General features: G+C 41.1%; 1 protein-coding gene and 1 long non-coding RNA gene across 3 annotated transcripts in view; one reads left to right on the top strand and one right to left on the bottom strand.

Annotated features, from left to right (window-relative positions):
* fgf11a (fibroblast growth factor 11a) overlaps positions 1-17,337 on the bottom strand; it is a 102,582-nt gene extending 85,245 nt beyond the window's left edge. For both annotated transcript variants that reach the window (XM_024287791.2, XM_036216643.1), the window contains exon 1: positions 17,097-17,337. In XM_024287791.2, the coding sequence (XP_024143559.1) occupies positions 17,097-17,289 (193 nt within the window). In that variant the 5' untranslated portion in view covers positions 17,290-17,337. The remainder of the gene's footprint in view (positions 1-17,096) is intronic.
* A 989-nt stretch (positions 17,338-18,326) lies between these two features.
* Positions 18,327-20,973, top strand: LOC118600047. Its single transcript, XR_004949618.1, has 2 exons — positions 18,327-18,465; positions 19,161-20,973. It is a non-coding gene; the product is annotated as an uncharacterized LOC118600047 (long non-coding RNA).
* The last annotated feature ends 274 nt before the right edge of the window (positions 20,974-21,247 follow it).

Consider the following 21,247-nt stretch of genomic DNA (forward strand, 5'->3'; position numbering starts at 1 on the left):
AAGCTAACATGAGGTAAAGATGGCTTTAAACAATTTAAAATGGTGGACCTCATGGATCGTGGTTGGGAATCCCTACACAGCAACTGAAACTGATGGTAAAATTGTTCTAAGTTTATCAGCTTGTTCCCAAATCTACTCTTGTGTTTATTTATGGTTCTAGTCATCTATCTCAGGTGTTACAATGAACATAGAAATAGAAAGAGTAGATTAGCAAAAATTTAAACAATCACGATGAAAGAAAATCAAATAAAACACAGCTGTCATCCTTTAAAAAAACTTTGTAGATCACTTTTTGCATGTTTAGGCAATTTTTAGACTATTATAACTACATTGAAATGCCGCTGCCCTCATGCTAGCAACCACATGCTAGCATCACAAAGGATATTTTCCCAGGCCTAAAGAAATCACTTCAATTTCAAAACAAATTTACAGTTAAAAGTTGATCAAAAAGTTCATAAATGATTTCTCACATTTAAATTAATATTTTAGCAATTTCCACTTGAGAAATCCCCTTAGCGTCATGCTAATATGTTAGCAACAATGTGCTAACGCTATAACAGTTGTTTACCTCAACAAAATGCTTCGAACTTCTAATGATTAACAGTCACAAGGGTAAAATGTGTTTAAAATAATAGACAAAAACATGTTTTTTTCTTGACAAAAGTGTTTTAAAAACACTTGTAGACAAATCGAGGCCGGTATCAAGCAAGAGTTCCACCGTACTGGATCAACATAACATGCCTGCGTAATATGACACATCAATAAAAACAATTCAGTGTGGACACCGTTTTATTGTTGACTGTATCGATTATGACAACAAATGGTTGTAGCCCTCTTTTAATGTAGACCGACAAGACACTTAACGTTGTGATGAAGGTCAGCACATGCTGAAACCCTTCTCCATCTTTGGCTAAAACACTCCTCGTGTTTTTAAATGTGACGGAGATTCACGCAGGAACTGCTCTCCATGTGAATGCTCTGACTGAAGCACGACCAGACATTAACCAATTAAGACATAATGCATATGCATGAATCGCACCCCCTCATAAGCGTTAGGATATAAATCCTTACACACAATAAGAGCGCGCATTCATTGACGTATGCAGAGATACTGTCATTGAGGATACAAGGACATTACTAAAAGCCCTCTTCATGCAAATGGAGCGGAGATGACAGTGTGTACGTGTCACAGGCAGGACATATCTCATAATAATAACTTATCACGGCCAACAGATACGCCTGATATGGAATATGAGAGCGGGAGAGCCCTCTCTTGAACACACGATCTGGCTTCTCCTGCTACATGAAGTGCTCATCAACAAGTTTATTAATGACCTCCTAATTATGTCTGCTTATCTTTTCCTGAAGCCCTCAAGCAGCACTCAGACTCCGGTCTCAGATTATTCGCATGAATACAAACTTCTTGGAGGTTTTGCAAACATACTAAGATGAACCAAAAATTGCTAATAATCGTACCAATAAAACAAAGGAAACATTTAAAAAATGAATTAAATTATGACTTATTGTCTTCATCTGGTTTTAATCTTTTCTGTCTTTCCCTCACATTTAGTCCATTTTATAGACATTATCCCCAATTATTGCACCCTTCACTCCTGTCTAATCTAACGATTCATTTTAGCAATAATTCAATTTATATTGTAATTTGTGGTTGCTATGTCATAGTCGATATTAGTTTATTTTGGATGATCCAGTTTGATCCATTGTTACTACATCAGAAACACGAAAACATTTTGTAGCAAAACGCTCAAATATTCTATCTAGATTTACGTTATTTATTTGTCTTCTTTAGGTCTTTTTTTTAATGCTTGGAACAAACCAATTCTTCTTCATACACTTAATTTATATTTCTCAGTCCTTTCTTTTTTCATACAGCTAAAGATCTTTAGATCCCAGTCCTCCCCCATCATTTCAGGTGTGCCCCAAGGCCCTTTCCTGGAGCCCTTCATTTTCAGCTTCTTTCATAAAATCAACATCCGATTAATGTTTTGCAGATGACACCAGCTTTATTGTCAGGATAGCGCCCAGTTCCTCTCTTCCATTCTACTTACTCTACAACACTTGGATGAAATATTTATTTTCTTTACTTATCCAGAAATTAAACTAGAATAAAAACTAAATTTGTTCTAATTGGTACTAAATCTGCATTTTTTAAGGTCGAGAACTGTTATTTCATTGGTTTTCTCTGTTAAAGAATCTTGTCCTAGACAGAACTCTATCAATCTATTACATATCAATAATATCCCTCTGTGAGGATATTTCGACATATGTGTAAAACAGCATTTTTAGCCAATTTGGTTCTTAATTCTTGCACTTATTTTCTATGAGACATCCAAAAAAAAAAAAAAAACTAAATACTTTTTTTGTCTTTGTTTCCTTATCTCACCTTTTTTATAAAATTTTCAAGTAATGCTCCAAATGTTTAAATCTAGAATGTTCAGTGTCTATAAAGCAAAGGCATATCTAAAACATAATATAGTTTATCCTCCATACCAATTTATTCATGTGGTGGATCACAGTGATGCTGGAGCCTATCCCATCTCCTGTAAGATGGACAGTTCAGCAGTCCATCGCAAGGCCACACAGACAGAACCACACACTCACACTTAAGATAAAATTTGAAGCCACCAACCAACCTATGAAGCATGTTTTGGACTGTACAGAAATAACATTAAACAGCCTGAGAGTCAAACCACCGACCAACCAATTAGCTGCTCGATCCCTAAAGCGTCAACCATTATGGTCAAAGTTAAAAAAGCATGAATCAATAAAATTGGTAACTGACTCATACAAATGTAAAATAATAAGGATTAGTAGGCTCAGATTGAAAGAACACACTTGTTCCAAGTTATGAGACAAATTTAAAATGGTGTACCACATGGGTCATGGTTGGGCGTCCCTACACATATGAGTACGGTTTAACATATTAAATACCAGTTTAGTATTTTTATCAGATGATGATGATAAAATGTGGTTCCAGACTTGATCCAGTTTACCCTAAACTCATCTTATCTTTAAGGCTTCCTTTATTTTCCTTTAAAATTCATACAGTGATAGTAGCTTTACTGTCCAGTTATTAAACGCCAGACCTTTGGTAAAAAAAAAAATGTATGTATTTTAACTGTTTTTATTGCCTAAATATGTTATTTATATACCTTTAAAACACTCGTTAAACTCAAGATAAATCATATTTTTACCCTACTCTACTCACCCTAAATGGGAATTCTTTCATGTGATTTTAGCTTTTGGATGTTTAAGTCGTTTTCTTGATGGTCTTTTCATCTTCTATGTGATACACCTTAAACTTTTGCTCAACAACACAACAGATCCAGTTGCTGGTAAATCATTGGGTGGACATCGGGATTACGGCAAAAATCAAAATATTCCACCTGACAGAAGACGGAATGATTTAGACCACCTCCACTCAAGCTTTGTGTTCAAAGGTCCAACAAACCAAATATATATGTTCATGTCAAAGTTGATTTAGGTTTAGTGCTTTCCAAGCCTCTACGGTTCAACAGGAGTTGACAAAAAGTCAATACTCACCAAGTTAGGAGTCGGAATAAAATCTTTACCTCTTTGCTTCAAAGATTTCCCACCTGAACTTCAGTCTCAGAGAGAACGAGGAGGAAGTTGATGTTTCAGAACACCTGTCGAGGTGCTGGTGCAAAAACACGTATATTAATGGTAAATTCAAAAACCTTTTGACTTTATCTAACTGAATTCTAGTTTTTTGCATTTATATTTGCCAAGTTTCCATTGAGCTAATTTTAAAGAAATGCCATCATTAGACAATAACTTCTCTGTTTTCAAAGTAAAAACTAAAGAAGAACATTTCTGTAGTGTAGTGTATCTGTAATTAGTTGGGAGCAAGTAAAAGTCCCTAAGTTGACCAGTTAAATAAACAAACAAATAAAGGGGCTGAGAAACGGACACAGGTGAGAGTGACAGCATCAGATATAAACAGATCCGACGGCTCGTCTTTCCAAACTCAGATGGGCTGTGGTTCAGAGGTCTCTGCCAAACCTCTTCAGATAATCATCGAGGCCTGGGAGCTATGTTCCCAAAACGAGACACCCCCATGCCTCAGGGGTCAACAAAACCACCAGGGCCTGTGAGCGAACTGATCACACTTTGAGAGATGTAACCTGAAGCGATATTAGAGGGGTGACCAGTGTGAACTCTGGACAGAGACAATGCCAAACCAACAGTCTGAGATTAGATAAGGTCTCAGTCCCTGCTCCTGTATGGGAGGGTGGGTTTTGGGGTTGTCCAAACCTCAATAGAGGGTCGTAGAGGGGGTCAGCCGCATCTCAAGTGGAGCACAGGTGTGTTTCGGACAACAATCTCAAGGAACGTAATGAAAATGGAACGTATAATTGTCATGTGTGTGATAAGGGTATCGTGAAGTATTTGTGAGACTAATGGAAGATTCTGGGTCTTATAATGTTTGGTGCCTTTATGCTACACTCTAGCTTGTTAGTAATCTATGAGTACTGACCCTCTGCTGAACACGTAAATGCATGATCTGCAAGTGATACACATGTGCCTGTAGGTCGCCCACGTGGCATAATCCATCACAGGAAGTCACTAAAAAGACAGTTCTCATGCAGTTATCAAGACAGTTGCTCTGAAGATACACACAGTGTCCTCAAGTGTTTACATAACTTTCAAAACTATAAAAAATAATTACGACACACCTGCGTTTCTCCTACTTCCCCTTTACTGGTCTTTACGTGTTTGTACAAGCTGTATGGGCTCACAGGGGGGTCTACAACCTTGATAATACGCACATGCCACCTGTGTACAGGGTTGCCCATTTTTCACTCACAGACAGCCCATATCTACTTGTAAAGGCAGTTGTGACTAAGGCTAATGTTAATCTGTTTGGTGCTTAAGTTGGTTTTTAGTACATATGTAGGAATATAGAGAAACCTAATTCTCATTCTGTCAGTTTAGAGGAAAAAGTCTTAAACTTTATTCTAAAAACGTAGTTCGAGAAAAAGACAAGTTTGCACTCAAACATCTCCGATCTGAATCTTTAATGATGAACTCCAATAAAAAGAAAGTGTATTTTGGTGTTTTCTGATGATGGAGGACATATACAGACAGAGTATGAGTATGCGATGGATCAGAAACAGACCAAAAACTGAAATGGCCGGGCCGAAGTCTCCCGGTTCCAAACCGGCTAGATTCATCTTAATTTTCTCCTTTGAGCTGGTATCTCTCTCAAAACTGTACGGCTGGATAGTTTCAATATTTCTCAGCATTTTTGTTGCACTGCTAATGTTAGATTGGGGTTGTAAGGGTGTTTAAAGATAGTGAGAGAGAGCATAAACAAAAGGATGATGGGATATCCCACACATTCTTAAAGTCGTCACATATTAACGCGTGGTTAAGGACCCCTCCATTTTTTGACAACTCAATATGTTTTTACGTGCTGGTTGTTCCAATTAAATCAAAGCTCCGCAACCTCTGGGCAGTTAACCGGTACCGGGACGTGGATCACACCGATATCCCAAAGCTAACCTTAACCCGCTTCCAGACGTATTAATAAGTGACGAGTTGGGAATTATGTTGGGATATCAGTGGAGGCTTACTTCCAGTTCCGCCCACAACTTGGAGGTAAATGTCCTAAATAACAAAGCAAGTTTTGGATTTTTCCTAAAAACGAAACAATCATAATTAAAAGACAAGTGGGAACGCTTTCACAGTAGATAAAAGGATGATCAGAGTGGGTTTTTAAAAATGTAGAAATCATCATAGCAGTTAAAACATTGGATTTGGTATAACAAATGTGCAGGAAAAAGCAAAATGTAATGCTTTTTTTAATGAGAATCCTAAACCCAGGTAAAAAAGTACAATTTGCACTTTAATGAATGGGGAAAATGACCAAATGCTAGTATTTCTTTAATTTTTAACCCCTTAACATCTCAATATCTTTCTAGCTATGAAAAAAATAATAATTTATGTTTAGTAATTGTTAAGATTAAGTAATAATGAATCCAAAGTGGTTTGTCGCAAATTAGCAACAACAGGCATTAAGGGGTTAATGCTGTTTTGTGCTCGTTTTAAACTAATTTTCATGACTTTTACTATAAATAACTATATTTTAATTGCTAAATTCTAATATAAATTGGCTGCAAAGTACATCAATGAAGTTTCCAGAATGTTCTTCTAATATTAACTCAGTTGACAATATGACCTTGTAAAGTGACCTCTTCCGAGCCCTAAAAATACGTAATTATATATATATATATATATAATTCAAAGTATTTATATTCTAAAACCATTTTTTAAGATAAAAAAAATAGAAAGTGATCTGGAATATTATATGTTTGCATCATGTGAAGGAACTCGTCTGCTGAATTTTGGCATCAAATCAAGTAGAATTGCATCAGCGAATCACAATAAAGAAAGTTTTTTCCTCTTATAGTCACTAGTCGCCCTTTGCTATGGCCTCCTAAGTCTTTCCAGTTATATATGTTTAATGGAAAAAGCAGGATTGCAACAATAATCTATAAACGTCCGGGTGAATAATTCCTACAGAATTCAAAGTGACACACAGACTGATGGATACAAGCAACATCCATCTCCCCCCTCTTTCTCTGCCAGGGTGTTAAAATGGCGTCCTGCCACACGGCCCATGTTCTCGCAAGCCAGCAGCCAAGAAAGTCTGGCAGAGGTCAGCAGCTGCCCGATGTGAGAACGGACAGTTTGTTCACAGCGGCGGAACGTCAGCTGCTGTGGGACAGGCGGCGGCGTACAAAGGGGAGGGGGTCCACAAAGGGAATTACGCGGATCAAACATGTGAAAACCGGGAATGACCTGTCTCATTTTCATCCAGATCTCCCCGATGCTCGATTTCTCCCAGAAAAAACTCTTCCAGCCTCATAATTACCTGTCCGCTTTGCATGGAGCTGGAAATATTACAGCTCATATCCACCGTTCCGCTTCTGGTTTTATTAGAAAGACTGAACGCTCCTGGCATGAATAAACATATAAATTCATCCATTTATGCATTGGACATAAATTATTGGAGACATATGTCGTGCATGAGTCACATTCCAACTGTCTTTTGACCTTTGTGGAAGAGAAAACCAAGTTCCACAGCAGTCTTTGTCTTTTAGATTAAAGTAAGTCTGAAAAAAATCAAACATTTTTAGGATAAGAAAATAATAAAGCGTTGGAAAATAAGAGAATTTATGATAAATATGAGAATAATTTTCATATATATATTTATGGTATATAATATTAAATTATATGTGCATATATATACATATAATTTAATATTATATACCATTTATATATATATATATATATATATATATAAAATTGATTTTTATTGCAAGTATTTCTATTTATATACTTAATAAAGGACTATTTACTAAAGAAAATCAGTTTCCAAGTCAGTAAGTACAACTAGATTCAAAACTGTTAATTTCTGGGAATATATATTAACTTTTGTTTAAAGCTGCAGTCACAACGGATGTGATTGGCGCGATAGGGTCGTCTAGTTTCAAAGTTAATTCAATGTACATATGCAACATGAGGTCCTGCGGCGCGTCAACCAATCAGGGACTCAGTTTTAGCAATGAGACGTTTTCAGTGACTTGATCAGCGGGGTAAAAAAAAAAAATCCAATATGGCTGCCTGATGTGACCATTTTTGTCCTGAACTTCCATTGATTTTCTTAACCTGGTGGGGGCAGCAGGTTTGCCGGAGACTGTCCCGACTACTGTTAGCCGAGGGAGAGATATAACCTGGACGAGTCGCCGGCCTGTCACAGAGCAGATGGAGCTGGTGGATAGCATAGCGAGTTCTGACACCCGGGAACCTGCTCACAACGCTGGCCCGCAGGTGGTTGACTCCGCGGCAGACAGAGAGCCGCCGTGGGTGCCGTAATAGATTACGATTTTTTTCTTTATTTTATCGAAACAATAATAAAAAGATCCCCCTCCCAGGTTAACTCTGTGCTTGGTGTGTTTACATTAAAAGTGGGGTCATCTTGACCCCACAAGACAGCGCACTGAAGACTTGTACTCTTTACTGGTGCCTGTGGCCGACTGGAGATCTTGTCAATGCCATCTCCTGATTTGGCCCCATGGTGGCCGGGAACGGTCATTGCAGGGCCCCCGGCCAATGTCAACCATCAGACGGTGGCAGTAGGGCAGCAGCACTGGGGTAGCAGTCTGAAATCAGTCGACTTTTAGACGATTTTTGGGATTTTGTCAGCCGGCAAGGCCAAGTGGGCCCCATTTGGTTTAAAAGTGGGCGGAAAATGTGCACCCCGGATGCGTTTGTGTGTTTGCCCAAATTGTCTTCACTGCCTGGGCGGTCGCCCTGCTAGCTTGTGGAGCTCACTTGGCTAGCGTAGTGAGCCAGTTGAGTGCCCAATTAAGCCAATGCGGACAAACTAAATTGGGGGCCCACATTTTCTGCCCGCTTTTAAACAATTTGGGGCCCACTTGGCCTTGTTATCTGTTTGGAGACCATCTTTTGCGCTGCTGCCTTCCTGCTACCCGCCTGTCACTGAACTGCCACTGCGCGACATCCAAATGTGCCTGAACTGCCACTGACCAATGTCAAAGAATCGTCCAGTCACTGCAAAATCTTGTCTTGCTAATCTAAAATCTAAACTTGCATTTAGGTTGCCACGCGGTGGCATTTAGGGATATGTGACCGTCGTTTTAGCTTGAATTAGGAATGAGTGTGCTGATTCTGCAGGCGCCACACATCCCTGACTATTTGCCTTTTTTCTGCTTGGAACATCTGCTTGCTGACAGAAAAAAAAGAGCTTAATGAAAGCTTTTCCAAAAAAAAAAAAAAAAAAACTCCTGAAAGCTACAACAACTGCATTGATGGTTTATGATGAGGTTTGAACAGAAGAGTTGATGTATAAATCATGGACAATTATAGAAAAAAATATTCATCATTTTTCAAAAGTAAAACTTGGTTTCAGAGAATTGGACTGTAAAAATCCCCCTGCTGGGAGTCTGAAATAATCCCTTCTGACTGTCTGGATCTGTGTAAAGAGCTGGAAGCTGACAGATCATTTAGAGTCCAGACATTTTTAGTGTTCCTTCTGCCGTTTGGAGGAGGTTGTGGAGGTTGAGCTGGCCCGGATCCAGTTTTCCAGATTGATGGCACGTTAAAGTGAAGGACACGTCACGCACCTGTGCTGGTGTAGCACGCGGGAGCAGCACACGGGGCAGACATGTGCACACAGACTCCCGGCTGAAGTCGTTTCTTTGTAAACAAACATAAACATCTCAGAGTTCTTGAACGCAGACCAGAGTCTGCTCAGTGTCTGCAAATGCACCTCGGTAAGGACGTTACAGATCACATCTGTGGAAATGGAGCATTTTCCTGCAAAACAACCATTTCTAGAGACAGACTGTAGACGTTTCTATTATCCAAATGCCAGAAATGCTGAATCTCTTCGGTGTATTTTTATGAGTCAGCTGTGTTTAGGAAAGGCCTCCTCTGTACCAATGTAGTCTGTTATTCAGTCTTCTGCAGAGGAGTAATTGCCTTTGGGATAAGCCATGTTTGTGCGTGGATTTTTGTGACAATACTGAACTTTAAAATAGAACAGTATTGACTATATTTGTTGTTATTGCAGACAATTTGAAGCTTGGCTTTAAAACCAGCTTTTTATTTCTATGAATGAACGAATTTCATTGTGGAAGTTGACTAGAATTAAAAAAAAAAGAATTGTTCCACTACTTACTTTCAACACTGTTGGAATCTGTGGATAAATCTTTGGATACATTAAAAGACCGGACTTAGCTATAGCTTGCTAGATTAGCAATTTTTACTTAAAGTCTGCAACCTTTTAAGGCTAACACTAAATATTGAAGGTTACGTACAATTACATGTTTTTACTGCTCATTTTCATTGAAAAAACATCTTTAAAAAAATTAATTTTTTTTAAAAAACATTAACTTTTTTACTGAAAAGCAAACAGTTACTTTCGTTGGTAACTAATTACTTTTAATACCCAGTAATTTAGCTACAACCCTACTTTTTTATTACGAAGTGACTAATTATAACTAAGTACTTTTTTAAAGTTACCAACACATTGAATGGGTGGACAGCAACCCATTGTGTGAGTCCTTCGTACATATTAGCGATAGCTTGGGATGCTAGCATTTGCTACTTCAGGATTTTTAAGACTACAACACTGCGTTATTCTAATTACTATGTAATAAATATTCATGGTTGTGTACAAGTACATGGTTGTTCTATTCATTTCAATTGATTTGACAAGAACTGATCAGAAAATTTCAATTTTGACAAACACAAAAAACTATTTTTTTCTCAGTATTACTAGTTACTTTTACTTTGAAGCTACAAAGTTACTTTTTGAGTCAAGAAGTAACTATACTTCATTGCTTTTTTAATTGGTTGATATATGTGATGTTTTCTAGCTAAATATCAACATTCTTTCCAATTAGCATAATTTACTTAGCAATAGCTTGCTAGGTTAACATTTCTCACTTTGGATTTTTAAGGCTAACATTATTTTTTTGGGAGTAAATTGATGAAAAAACAGAAAAAAACATCATTTTATCAGCACATTTTTTTCTGTCTGTTCTTGACATCATGTCGTCTTTTCTGACTGGTCAGTTCCTACATCTTTCAAGAGTGAGTTTTTCAGAAAGTTTCATTAAATGCAAAACAAGAAAAAGGTCAGACGGGTTTCTGAAAATTGTCAAATCAATCTCAACTTATTTAATATTTGACTTCTACAGAAACACCTACTAGAGTCTAATTTATTTTGTGATTTTTCACATTAACTTACTTGACTTTGGATCTGACTTGTCGCCAAAGCAGAATCTGGCCGGACTGAGGATCCACATTCCTCATGACGTAACTTGTTTTTCTTAAAATAAGACGGCTGACATTAAATTCATCGCAGGTTTAGACTCACAGGACCGATGTACAAAGCTTCTATTTTAAGGCTTGTTTTCCTCGGTGGGACGGAGGTTGTTCTGAGCGCTGGCCTGTCGCGGTCTGGAGCACCTGTCAGTGGATCTTACACCACACTGGGCGCCTCGGCGTGTGTGATCAAAGTAAATTAACATGTAATCAGATCCAGACGGCAGCAGAAAAGCATGCAGCCTTTTCCCGTAAGGCCGGTTCCGTCCTCACTTGACAGCAGGTTTGAGGTTAAAAACACACAGGAGTGGGGGGGTTTAATGAGCTGTCTTTGGGACAGCGTCCCTTTGGTCAGGGACACCGGTGTGGAGCTGAGAGATCACGTTCTGACCCGTACTGGTGTGGGAACGCTAAGCCGTTAGCACGTTCTGCTCAACCCACACGGGAAATTGATTAGCTAATAAAATGCAAATAGCGGCTCGACTGTCTCCAGTATGTTAATATTGCCATCAAAATGATGGGTTATTGATTAAAAGGAGATCTCTCTGAGGGTTTTGTGACATTGACGAAGGCTTACGTGTCAACAGTTTCTTCCCAAGATGGTGAATCCCAACAAAAGCGCTGTGGCAGCTTTGAGGACGCCGTGGGGTCATTTCAAGAGTAAAGTCACCAGATCTAAAGATCGCTGGTCACACGTCGACGCTCTTCCCTCCCCCAGCGTTCAGAGACTTAAGATTCAACTAGATGCTCTCACAAGAGCAGAAATATCCCATTTCGTCTGATAATGATGACTGATGTTGATCCAAAACTGTTCTTCGGCGAAACAAACGACCATAAATCAGTCGTCTGGGAGGGGCCCGCATTGATCATCGCGCAGGCCAAGTGTTCACACCCCTGCATCGTTAATTCCGGGCGCCATCTCGCACGCAACATCTGCCATACCGGCAGAGGGTGGAGGGCGGGGTCTGTTGGTGACAGAGACGGTCGTCGGACTCTATAGAACACGGCGGGTTGGTAATTGGCTCAAACTCAGTTATTATGAAAGGTTGTACTAATGGTAGATCACTCTTGAAAGACACTTGTTCACACTGTACAAGCAGGGAGGGGCTACTTCTTCTTGTCCGCCACCTACAATTATCAAAGCGGTGCAAATTTCGTAAATCTTGCTCTAGGCTTTTTCTTTCCCATCTCTATTCCGATATTTGAAAGACTTGGCCCACCTTTATCCGGTCTGGCGCCGCCACGGTATAGCTAGGACAGATGACTCTCATTGGCAGTTTGCCAAAGAACGTCTGCCATTCACATGTCGGTGGCGACATCATTTCATGATATTGACATGTTCATTACCAACATACATGTGACTTTCTGTCTTATTGTTTTATTCGTGCGATCCAAAAACAACCAGTTCTGGACCAGATGATTCGACACATCTGGGAAACAGCGAAGGGAGACATTGAGAGACACTTATAGGAGTCCAGATGTCCTTGAGAAGATAAGTGTTTGTGTAGCGGAGGGGGCCGTCAAGGCCAGGAGGAGGAAGATGATGGACTGAGAGGAAGGAGGACGGATGATAAAGAGACAAACGGCGACTGCAGCCGTCCCCGGCCGCACCAGGCAGTAAATGGGCCCGGCTCGATCTCATTGACGAATCAGTACGCGCTAATGAGGGCGGCTGATGTGGCCCCGATGAATTGGTACGACCAGATCGCTGCCGTTTTGTTTTTTTGTGTGGAACCAGCGACAACTCCTGTTAACAGGAGAGAGGAGGGCTTTGCTGCAGCTCCAGAGACAATACAAGCGATTCCAGCTCTGCTTTGATATCCAATAGGCGGCTTAACATCCTCATTAGATCATATCGGACTCAAACACAAGCTGGATGGAATTATCTTTTGCCTCCTCTCCAGCGAAATTATCACATATCTCATCATTTGTTTGTTGGCTGGTTTATTAGCTGTGTGTGTGGGTGTGTGTTTTCTGTTTGAAGTGCTGCGAGGGTTGACGATTCTTGATACCTGTGTGTGTGTGCAGGGCGAGATGACCTTGTTATCAGCTGAGTGGGCTGTAGTTGCGGGGCGTCATTTGTATGGGTTAGGTGAGGGTTAGAGTTGTGTGTGTATGGAGTGTGGGGGGGGGTATAAGAGAGAAGGAGGGATGCGGGTCAAGCAGGGACACAAATACTTAACTGCCACCATCTCTCACCTGAAGGCAAGGAGGCAACAAATGTTTGCGGACACACAAACACACACCGATGGGTTATTTTTTTTTAGTACACTTCATTCTCTCCTGTAATAGCCTCAAATGGCCTTCACCGGGAAGGAGGGGAGCTAAACAGTTTATGGTGACGCACTAGCAGGTACAAAAGAGAAAAAACTTCGTTTTTATGGTGAAAAAAATGGGTTTTTCTCGACTTGTACAATTGAAATGTAAAAATTTCACCTTTTTACCATTATACGGGGATGATCACTTTTAAAATCGTATTAATTGGTTCAGACAAGACACTGGTGACTTGTCAATGGCCCATTCGTCCTACAGTAAACAGGATAGGCTCCAGCAACCCCGTGATTCTGTAACAGATGTGCCACAAAGGGTTCAGAAACTTGACAGTCGGTCTGGATCAGACGTTTTTGGGAAGCAACCTCAAATTAGAAATATAGAACGTTTTTTTTTTTATTTCAAAATTGTGGTTTTTTTTGTTCCTCTTTTATTGCCAAATACACCGATGGTTGACGTCTTTAAGAGAAAAACACACACTTAGAAAAACGCTGTATTTGTTGTTTTGGAATGATTGGGGAAAAAAAACTGGAAAAACACACAAACATGAGTAAAACAATGTAACAACATGAACGCAAAACAACTTTCTGCACCTAAACACAAGTCGGTTTGTGGTGCACCATAAGAGGAGACACCAAAATTACAGGGACATATATACACATTAGTATAAATTATCAATATAATTTATTTCAAATTAAATGGTTTATTGTTAGTTTACCCCTGTTCTATAAGCTAGTGCTCTCTCAACTTTTTAAGGCCGCAAACATGTTTCCCCTTAACTTTTGAGAGTAAAGTTTGTCTTATATTGTCTTTAAAACATCTGCAGATGCTTTAAACTTTATTTGTTCACTAGATTTTGACTAAAACCATTAAAAATGTTAAATAAATGTCCACAAAACCCACAACTTTTAAAGTGGAAGCTAAAAGAATCAGAACAACTTCAGCTTCTTTTATAAAAGTTACTGAAACTAGTATTTTCTAAAAATAATATCATTTAAACAACTATATTAGCAACTCCAATAAGTTAATGTTACCAATCAGTGAATACTTTAATTGCAAAAACAAGAGTTGTCGCTAAAGCTCTGGTGTTAACAGATTAATGTCACCAATAAATGTTTGCAGTACCACCTACATCTAAACAACATATATACACAAATACGGCTGTAAAATATTCAATGCATAAACTGGACACACGATTGTGTTCAATAAAAACATGAAAACATACATTGGTATGATTTAAGCAGGCAATGTTTTTCCTCAATCGTTTTGATTTAGATTGACATAAAAAAACACATCATGTGACCATTTCGTACAGAAGTTGAGGTTGTCCCAAAGGGTTCACATACTGTCTCTTCCAACTGTAAGTACACAAATATCCTTAATGTACAAACCTAAACACACATAAGCTTTGTTTCCATTACGTATATGCGTAAAATTTTATCAAAATGTCGAAAAAAATAGAATTTCATAATTAAACTGTTTCTATAAAATCATAATTATGGGAATAAACACAAACCAACTCACAATACGTCATTCATGATTTACAGCACATACATTCAGTTTTTGGCACAGCACCAGCGCTCATCGTCATCTATCAAAGGAGACGTCAGCGTCTTTGTCGGAGCGGCGAGCTACGGATGAACCTTCCCCAGACTGACCTAGATATGGACACAGATAAGGAGGACATCCCCCCCTCCCCCAATAACAGCCACCCAGAGTGGTTAGCACACCACAACCATTCTCCTGTAATGAACTCTAAAGCCTAAATTGTTATTTAGGTGGAAAGGATTGCAATTTAAAATCTTCCTAAACACATTTTTTAATCAATCATCTGCAAATTGCTTGATTTGTACTTTTAAATAAAACTGTAATAAAGTCAGTAAAATGTATCGCTTATACCAGAGGTCAGCAACCTGCAGTTCCAGAGCCACATGTGGCTCTTTTATCTCTCCATGGTGGCTCTCTGGCTGAAGAAAGATAAAATAATAGTAATTTTCAAAAAATTTAGAGTTTAGCTTGGATTTTAGCAACATGCTAACATTTTTTTGCAAGTTTTTTCCCCACTAGAGGTTTTAGGCTAATTTGGAGTTTAGCTAATGTTTTAGAAAAAATCCTGTTTTCGGCTAATTTGTTATCTACTGAAGTTTTTTGGGGAATATTTAGAATTTAGCTTCTATTTTAGCAACATGCTAACATTTTTGACTAATTTAGTTTACTGAGAAATTTGAAGCGATTTTGGAGTTCAGCTAGTAATTAAACAACAAGCTAGCTTTTTTGACTAATTTGGTTTCTAATGAGTTTTTATGCTAATTTGGAGTTTAGCTAATATTTTAGCAATATATGCCAAAATATTTGGCTAATTTGTTATCTACTGGAGTTTTAGTGCTAATTTAGAGTTTCGCTTTTCTCTTAGCAACATGCTAACATTTTTGGTTAACTTAATTTACAGAGGAATATTATGCTATTTTGGAGTTCAGCTAATATTTAAGCAACCAGCTAGATTTTTCGCTAATTTGGCCTGTACTAAAGGTAAAATGTAAAGATGTGGCTCCTAGTAGGTTTTGATCAGTAGAAAACGAGACCAAATGGCTCTTTTACTGTTAAAGGTTGCTGACCCCTGGCTTGGACGAAGAGGCGGAGCTTGATTAAAGAAAACAAGGAAGTCAAACAATAACAAACCCCTCAAAAGAAAGATCAGAGGGGTCCTTCATGTGCTTCCTCGAGGGAACGGCAAAGACGCCCCGAACGGCGTATGCTGTAAATCACAGCGGGAAATGGCGGCGCTGGTAATGCATCTGTAACCACAGCTTCCACACCGCATCCCCACAATTACCATAATAAATCCATAAGCGTGAGAAAAGCAGCGACGCTATTAGAGGGGGGGAATGACTGCAAACAATGGGTTCTAATACACGCTTGGCCTTTTCCCCCCAAAGAGTGGTCGCCACCGCGGACCGTCCGGTATATTTTACAGCCCTGATTACAATACCGAGCACTTGTGTGTCAGCTGCTGCTTCCACGTCTGAGCTTCCTTCTGTAATTATCACGATGAACTTGACTCTTCGTGGTAATAACCATCACGGAATGTGCACACAGATGCACTTATGCAAGGTGGAAGAGGACGTCCACGGCCATGGAAGTGACAGGTAGGACATCCTGATGCAAGACACAAAATCTCTATTCCTTCTGATCGACCAAAATAAAAGGAGGTTGTCTCCAACATACTAAACAAAGCAAAGAAATATCAACAAACAAGCTGCCGAAAACTTTCTCAGAAGAGGTTCTGCTTCCCCGTTTGACTTCATGTGCACAACTTGAGGAGAAAGTGGCCTCCCAGGACAATAATCAATACTTTTATCAATGATTCATGGACTGCATTTGGTCGTAAGTGGTCTCAAATGGTGGTTTCTGCATCTTCCACGTGTCTAATAAAGTACAAAGTTCTGCCATTTTGAGGACGGCAAAGTGAGGTCTAAAAGCCCAAAAGTAGAGCCTGAAAAAGATGCATCGGCAGTATGTCGGGTCATTAGTCAACGCAGTTGTCTATGAAAGCTATTTCTTAGAATTTACGGACCATATTTGGCAAATGGTTTTCATTGAGAGGGTAAATAGAGTCAGAACTGATACATTTATCGTAAATCTATTTGATTGGTGGGCAAATCCCCATAGATTACCTTCGACAAAAGTGGTCTCTACAAGCCTTACCCTAGTCCTAATCCTAATCCTAACCCCATCCTAACTCCAATTTCTGTACAACCTCAACTGGTGTGGAACGCTCAGATTAACCTGGATTCAGATTCAGATCAAGACTCTTGGAATTTCCTTTTTCTGAGGCTTTACAGTTTGGGATTAATCTGTCAAGTCAATTCCCAGACGCCATCTAACCAAAAGAGTCAAAGAAAGCGGTACAGACGAAGGCTTACCCGGTCTTTTTTCCATTTTCCTCCCTCGACTGCCACATAGTCGAACCTTGGATATCAAGATGAGTATTTGCTTCTGGCACAGCGACTTGTTGCTCTTCGGGCAAGGCTTGCGCTTGCTGGCGATCTGCCGGTTGGCTTGGGGGTCCTTGACCTCCCTGCGCTGGCGGATGAGGGAGCTGGCGAGAGCCGCCATCTTCCCAGGGCTGACCCTGCAGCCGCCTCACCAGCCCTCGGCGGCTCGGCGGTGGGGCCCAGGTGTGGAGGGGTACCGTGGGCCACCCCTCCGCCCGTTCACCCAGGGTGACGAAGCACTTGCTGAAGGGATGGTGCAGAGGGGCAGACGTCTGAAAGAGGGTCCCGAGCAAGAGAGAGGGCGGAAAGAAGGAAATGCTTAGACTTACGGGGACTTTTGGGAGCGATCGTTACCCTCGAATGTCCTTTTCTTTTCCTTCTCTCTTCCTGGGACTCAGGCTTGGAAAAAACTCAGATTCTTTACCGTCCTTCTACTGCGACGAGCCATCTCTGTCCTCCGAAAATCCCCGACTGAGAGTGCTCTCAGCCCAGTCCGAATGGAAACTGAACCACTGGAGTGATTTTTAAAAAAACTAAACAACAAGAAGACGATAAAACAGGTCCCAAAGGAGTGTCCAAATAAAAACCCTCCAAAGTGGATTTAGTGATAGCGTAGGGACGACTCCTTCCCCTTTTTTTGTCCTTCACCAGCAAAACCTCTCCATATGCAGCTGTGTCACACAAGAAGAAGAAGAAGAAGAAGTGGGGACCGTCCGGTCTGAGGCATCAGGTCCACAAGCTGATGGAGGGACGCTGCTGGACGGAGAGCGGCTCCTCACCACCCTGTCACCATCCTCGCACCCTGAAGAAAGAGAGCGAAAAAGGACGGAGAGCTTGATGAATCCGGCATTTCCCACAGACAGAGGTGACATTCATGAACGAGGGAGCACGGGGTGGAGAGAAAGACGGAGAGAGGAGTAGGAGGAGGAGGAGGAGCGCCGCTCTCCCTATCTGATCGGGCTCTCCAACTCTCTCCCAGCAGAGCGCCTCGCCACAGCGGAGCGCAGCGCCGTGTCCTTCAGCCGGCACGCCGCTTCACAGCTGGGGAGGGGGTGGGGGGGTGATGGAGGGATGAATGAACGGAGAGGCGGTGAGGGAGGAGCGGAGAGTGACGAGAACTCGCTGTGCCTTACGGGAGGTGGTGCTCCGCCGGGGGGTGACGGATGTCCGGTCCGGGTTCTGACGAGTCCAGATGTGAGTCAAGGGGGTGTGGGGGGGAGAGTCCTCCGGAACAAGGCGCCTTCCTCACCCATGTGAGAAAGTCTGCGCACGTGTGTGTGTGAAGCGGCAGCGCAAGGTGAAGGCTCTGAAGTGTGTGTGTCTCTGTGTGGGTTTGTGTATGTGAGTGTTGGTGTGTACCTGTGTGTGTATGCGTGTTTGTGTGTCTTTGAGTATGTGTGTCTATGTGTGTGTGTGGTCTTTGTGTGTATCTGTATATTTCTGTCTGTATGTGTACTTGTGTGTGTCTATATGTGAGGTTGTGTGTGTCAGTAGGTATACTTGTATCTTTGTGTGTCTCTATGTGTGTGTGTTACTTTGTATGTATGTCTGTATGTGTGTTCTTGTGTTTGTTTGTGTGTCTGCATATGTGTATTTGCGTGTCTGTATGTGTGTTTGTATGTATATGTCGGTGTGTGTTTGTAGGTGTGTCTTTTTCTGTAGGTATATGTGTATTTTTGTGTGTCTGTCGGTATAGGTGTACCTTTGTGTGTCTGTATGCACGTGTGTGTTACTTTGTGTGTATGTCTTTATGTGTGTTTGCATGTCTGTGTGTATGTGTCCTTGTGTGTCTGTATTTGTGTGTTTGTGTCTTTGCATGTGTGTTTGTATGTGTGTCTGTGTGTGTTCCTCCTCTGTTCTGAATTAATCTCCCTAACTCCTCCCCCTTTGCTCCTCACTCCTCTCTTCTTTGGCTCCTCCCCTCTCCATCATTCACACTCCTTCCAAATCCCTGTTCTCCTCCTCTGGTCCCATCACCTCTCCTCTTCCAAGCCGGGCCGGACCGAAGTGGACTTCCTCCCCCCTCCCCTCTCCTCCTCTTCCTCCTCCTCCTTCTCCTCCTCAGTGATGTTGGCTTAAAGCGACAAACCGAGCGAGGCTGCCAGCTTTGACAAGGACGTTTAGAGACGCCGGAGCGTCATCCAGACTCGCACTTCCACACACACTTGTTGTCAGATGAGGAAACACGAGCGCTCCTGTGAGTCAGCGGATGGAGGTGGGGGGGGGGGTCACTTCACACCCACCCACCCACGGCGCGCGCTGGCAGGACGCTCTACCTCAGCCACAAAGAAAAATCCAAAGTTACCCAGCAGAACAAGAAGGTCAAAGGTCCTCCAACCAGTTTCTGGATTCAGGGAGGAAAGATGAAGATTTGTTCCATCATCACTTCAGGAAATGTAAGAAATAAAAAAGATGTTTTTAAAAAAAAAAACGGTGATGTTTGTGAACTTTTTTTAATTCTTGTTCTCATATTTAGTCATTTTTCATTTATATTTTACATCTTTGAACAGTGATGTCTTTTCATTTTATTTCAAATATCGTTTAGTTTAGAACCTTCCTCAAAGCTGAAAGTTGTAAATCGAACACAGACTGGATTCATGTTTTGATTGTACAACAATAAAAATATATATATTAATTTGTGGTTGGTGATAGGTTAGAATAGACCAGAGTAATGGTACATCATGGAGGAGAAAACACGTTTGAGTTATCAGGGAGTTTAAATAAAACGAAGACTGAAAGAAACAGAAAAAAATCCATTTAAATTGCACCAACAGCAGCTGCTGTTCCCCTCTGGAGGTAGATGTTAAAAAAAGATCTCTTTTCTGACAGCTCTGCAAAGTGACAACAGGAGGGGAAACCCCCGCAGGATTCCCCCTCCGCTCGCAGAAACACACCCATCAGCGGCGGATTGCGTAGAGTCATCATCTCACCATCTCGCCTTTTTGCCTCATCCGCCACTCGTTTGGGGGGAGTCGCCCAGCGGCTACAAACTGAACATGTTTGATTTGAGGGAGTGTGGGGGTTCGAACGGATGAAAATGAAGCCGTTCACTCGGCTACGACGACAAACGCCAACCGAGACACAATGAGTCGGAACGGAGATGAAGCCGGGGAGGAGTGCAGCATCGGCACATTTGTTCCCGAAACGAATGCCATCCACGGGTGAGCGGGCGTGTTCTGCACCAGTCACTTCCTATCAGTAAACACCACTGAGGGTGACACTGATCGGGATGCCACGGCCTAAAGGGAGAGCCTGGTTTGTTTGTTTTTTTTCCACCGTTCCTCCTTCCAGCCACTCACCGTCTCTACCGATCGACCCTTCCACCAATCACCATTCCCCAGTTCTGTCCACACGTCCGTCCGAGTTCAGGTCAGCGCAGGAAGTTGCTTCAGAGGCAAACACTCCTGCAACCTTTCAAATATTCCGTCCATTGAACCAACGAGGACCCAAAACTGCAGTGAAAGAATGCTCCTTCATTCCAAAAGAGGTGGCCTAAATGGAAGTTTTTCAGCAAATTCGCCAGGTGGTGACCCTGCCTTCGTCCAGAAGTGACCGGGTTAAGATCCCGTATCCCAGTGACCCCGAAAGGGACGAAGCACTTTCGAAAATGGATGGATGGATAAATAAAAAAATGGAGAAGTTTTAATTTGTAGTTGGTATTAAAAATGTATTTTTCTGAATTCAAGATGGTGGCCTCCTCCCAAGGTCAATGGTCAACAGAACTACTGTGATGGTGCTGAAGTTTGGTGAAGATCCCCTAAAAAGCAAAAAAAAAAAAAAAAAAAAAAGTTTTCTTTTCTTAAAGCGCAATAAAAAAAAGGTTTTTTTTGCTTCATTAGCAATTCTTGCCACATTTATTTTAATGAATAGTTTTCGGTGAATTTTGGAGCATGTGGCGGTAGCGAAATTTTTGCTCAAAGGTGCAGCCATTTTATCCATATGTGAAAACAAGATGATCCTGGCAGGAAGTGACTGCTGCGAACATCATACATAAATCCATGTTAGGCGATGACATCATATGACATCACACAGAAGCCTATGATGTCACTACTCCCATAACTACTAAACCATGTCAAAGT

This window comes from Oryzias melastigma, linkage group LG18 (assembly GCF_002922805.2).
Source record: "Oryzias melastigma strain HK-1 linkage group LG18, ASM292280v2, whole genome shotgun sequence".
NCBI lineage: Eukaryota > Metazoa > Chordata > Actinopteri > Beloniformes > Adrianichthyidae > Oryzias > Oryzias melastigma.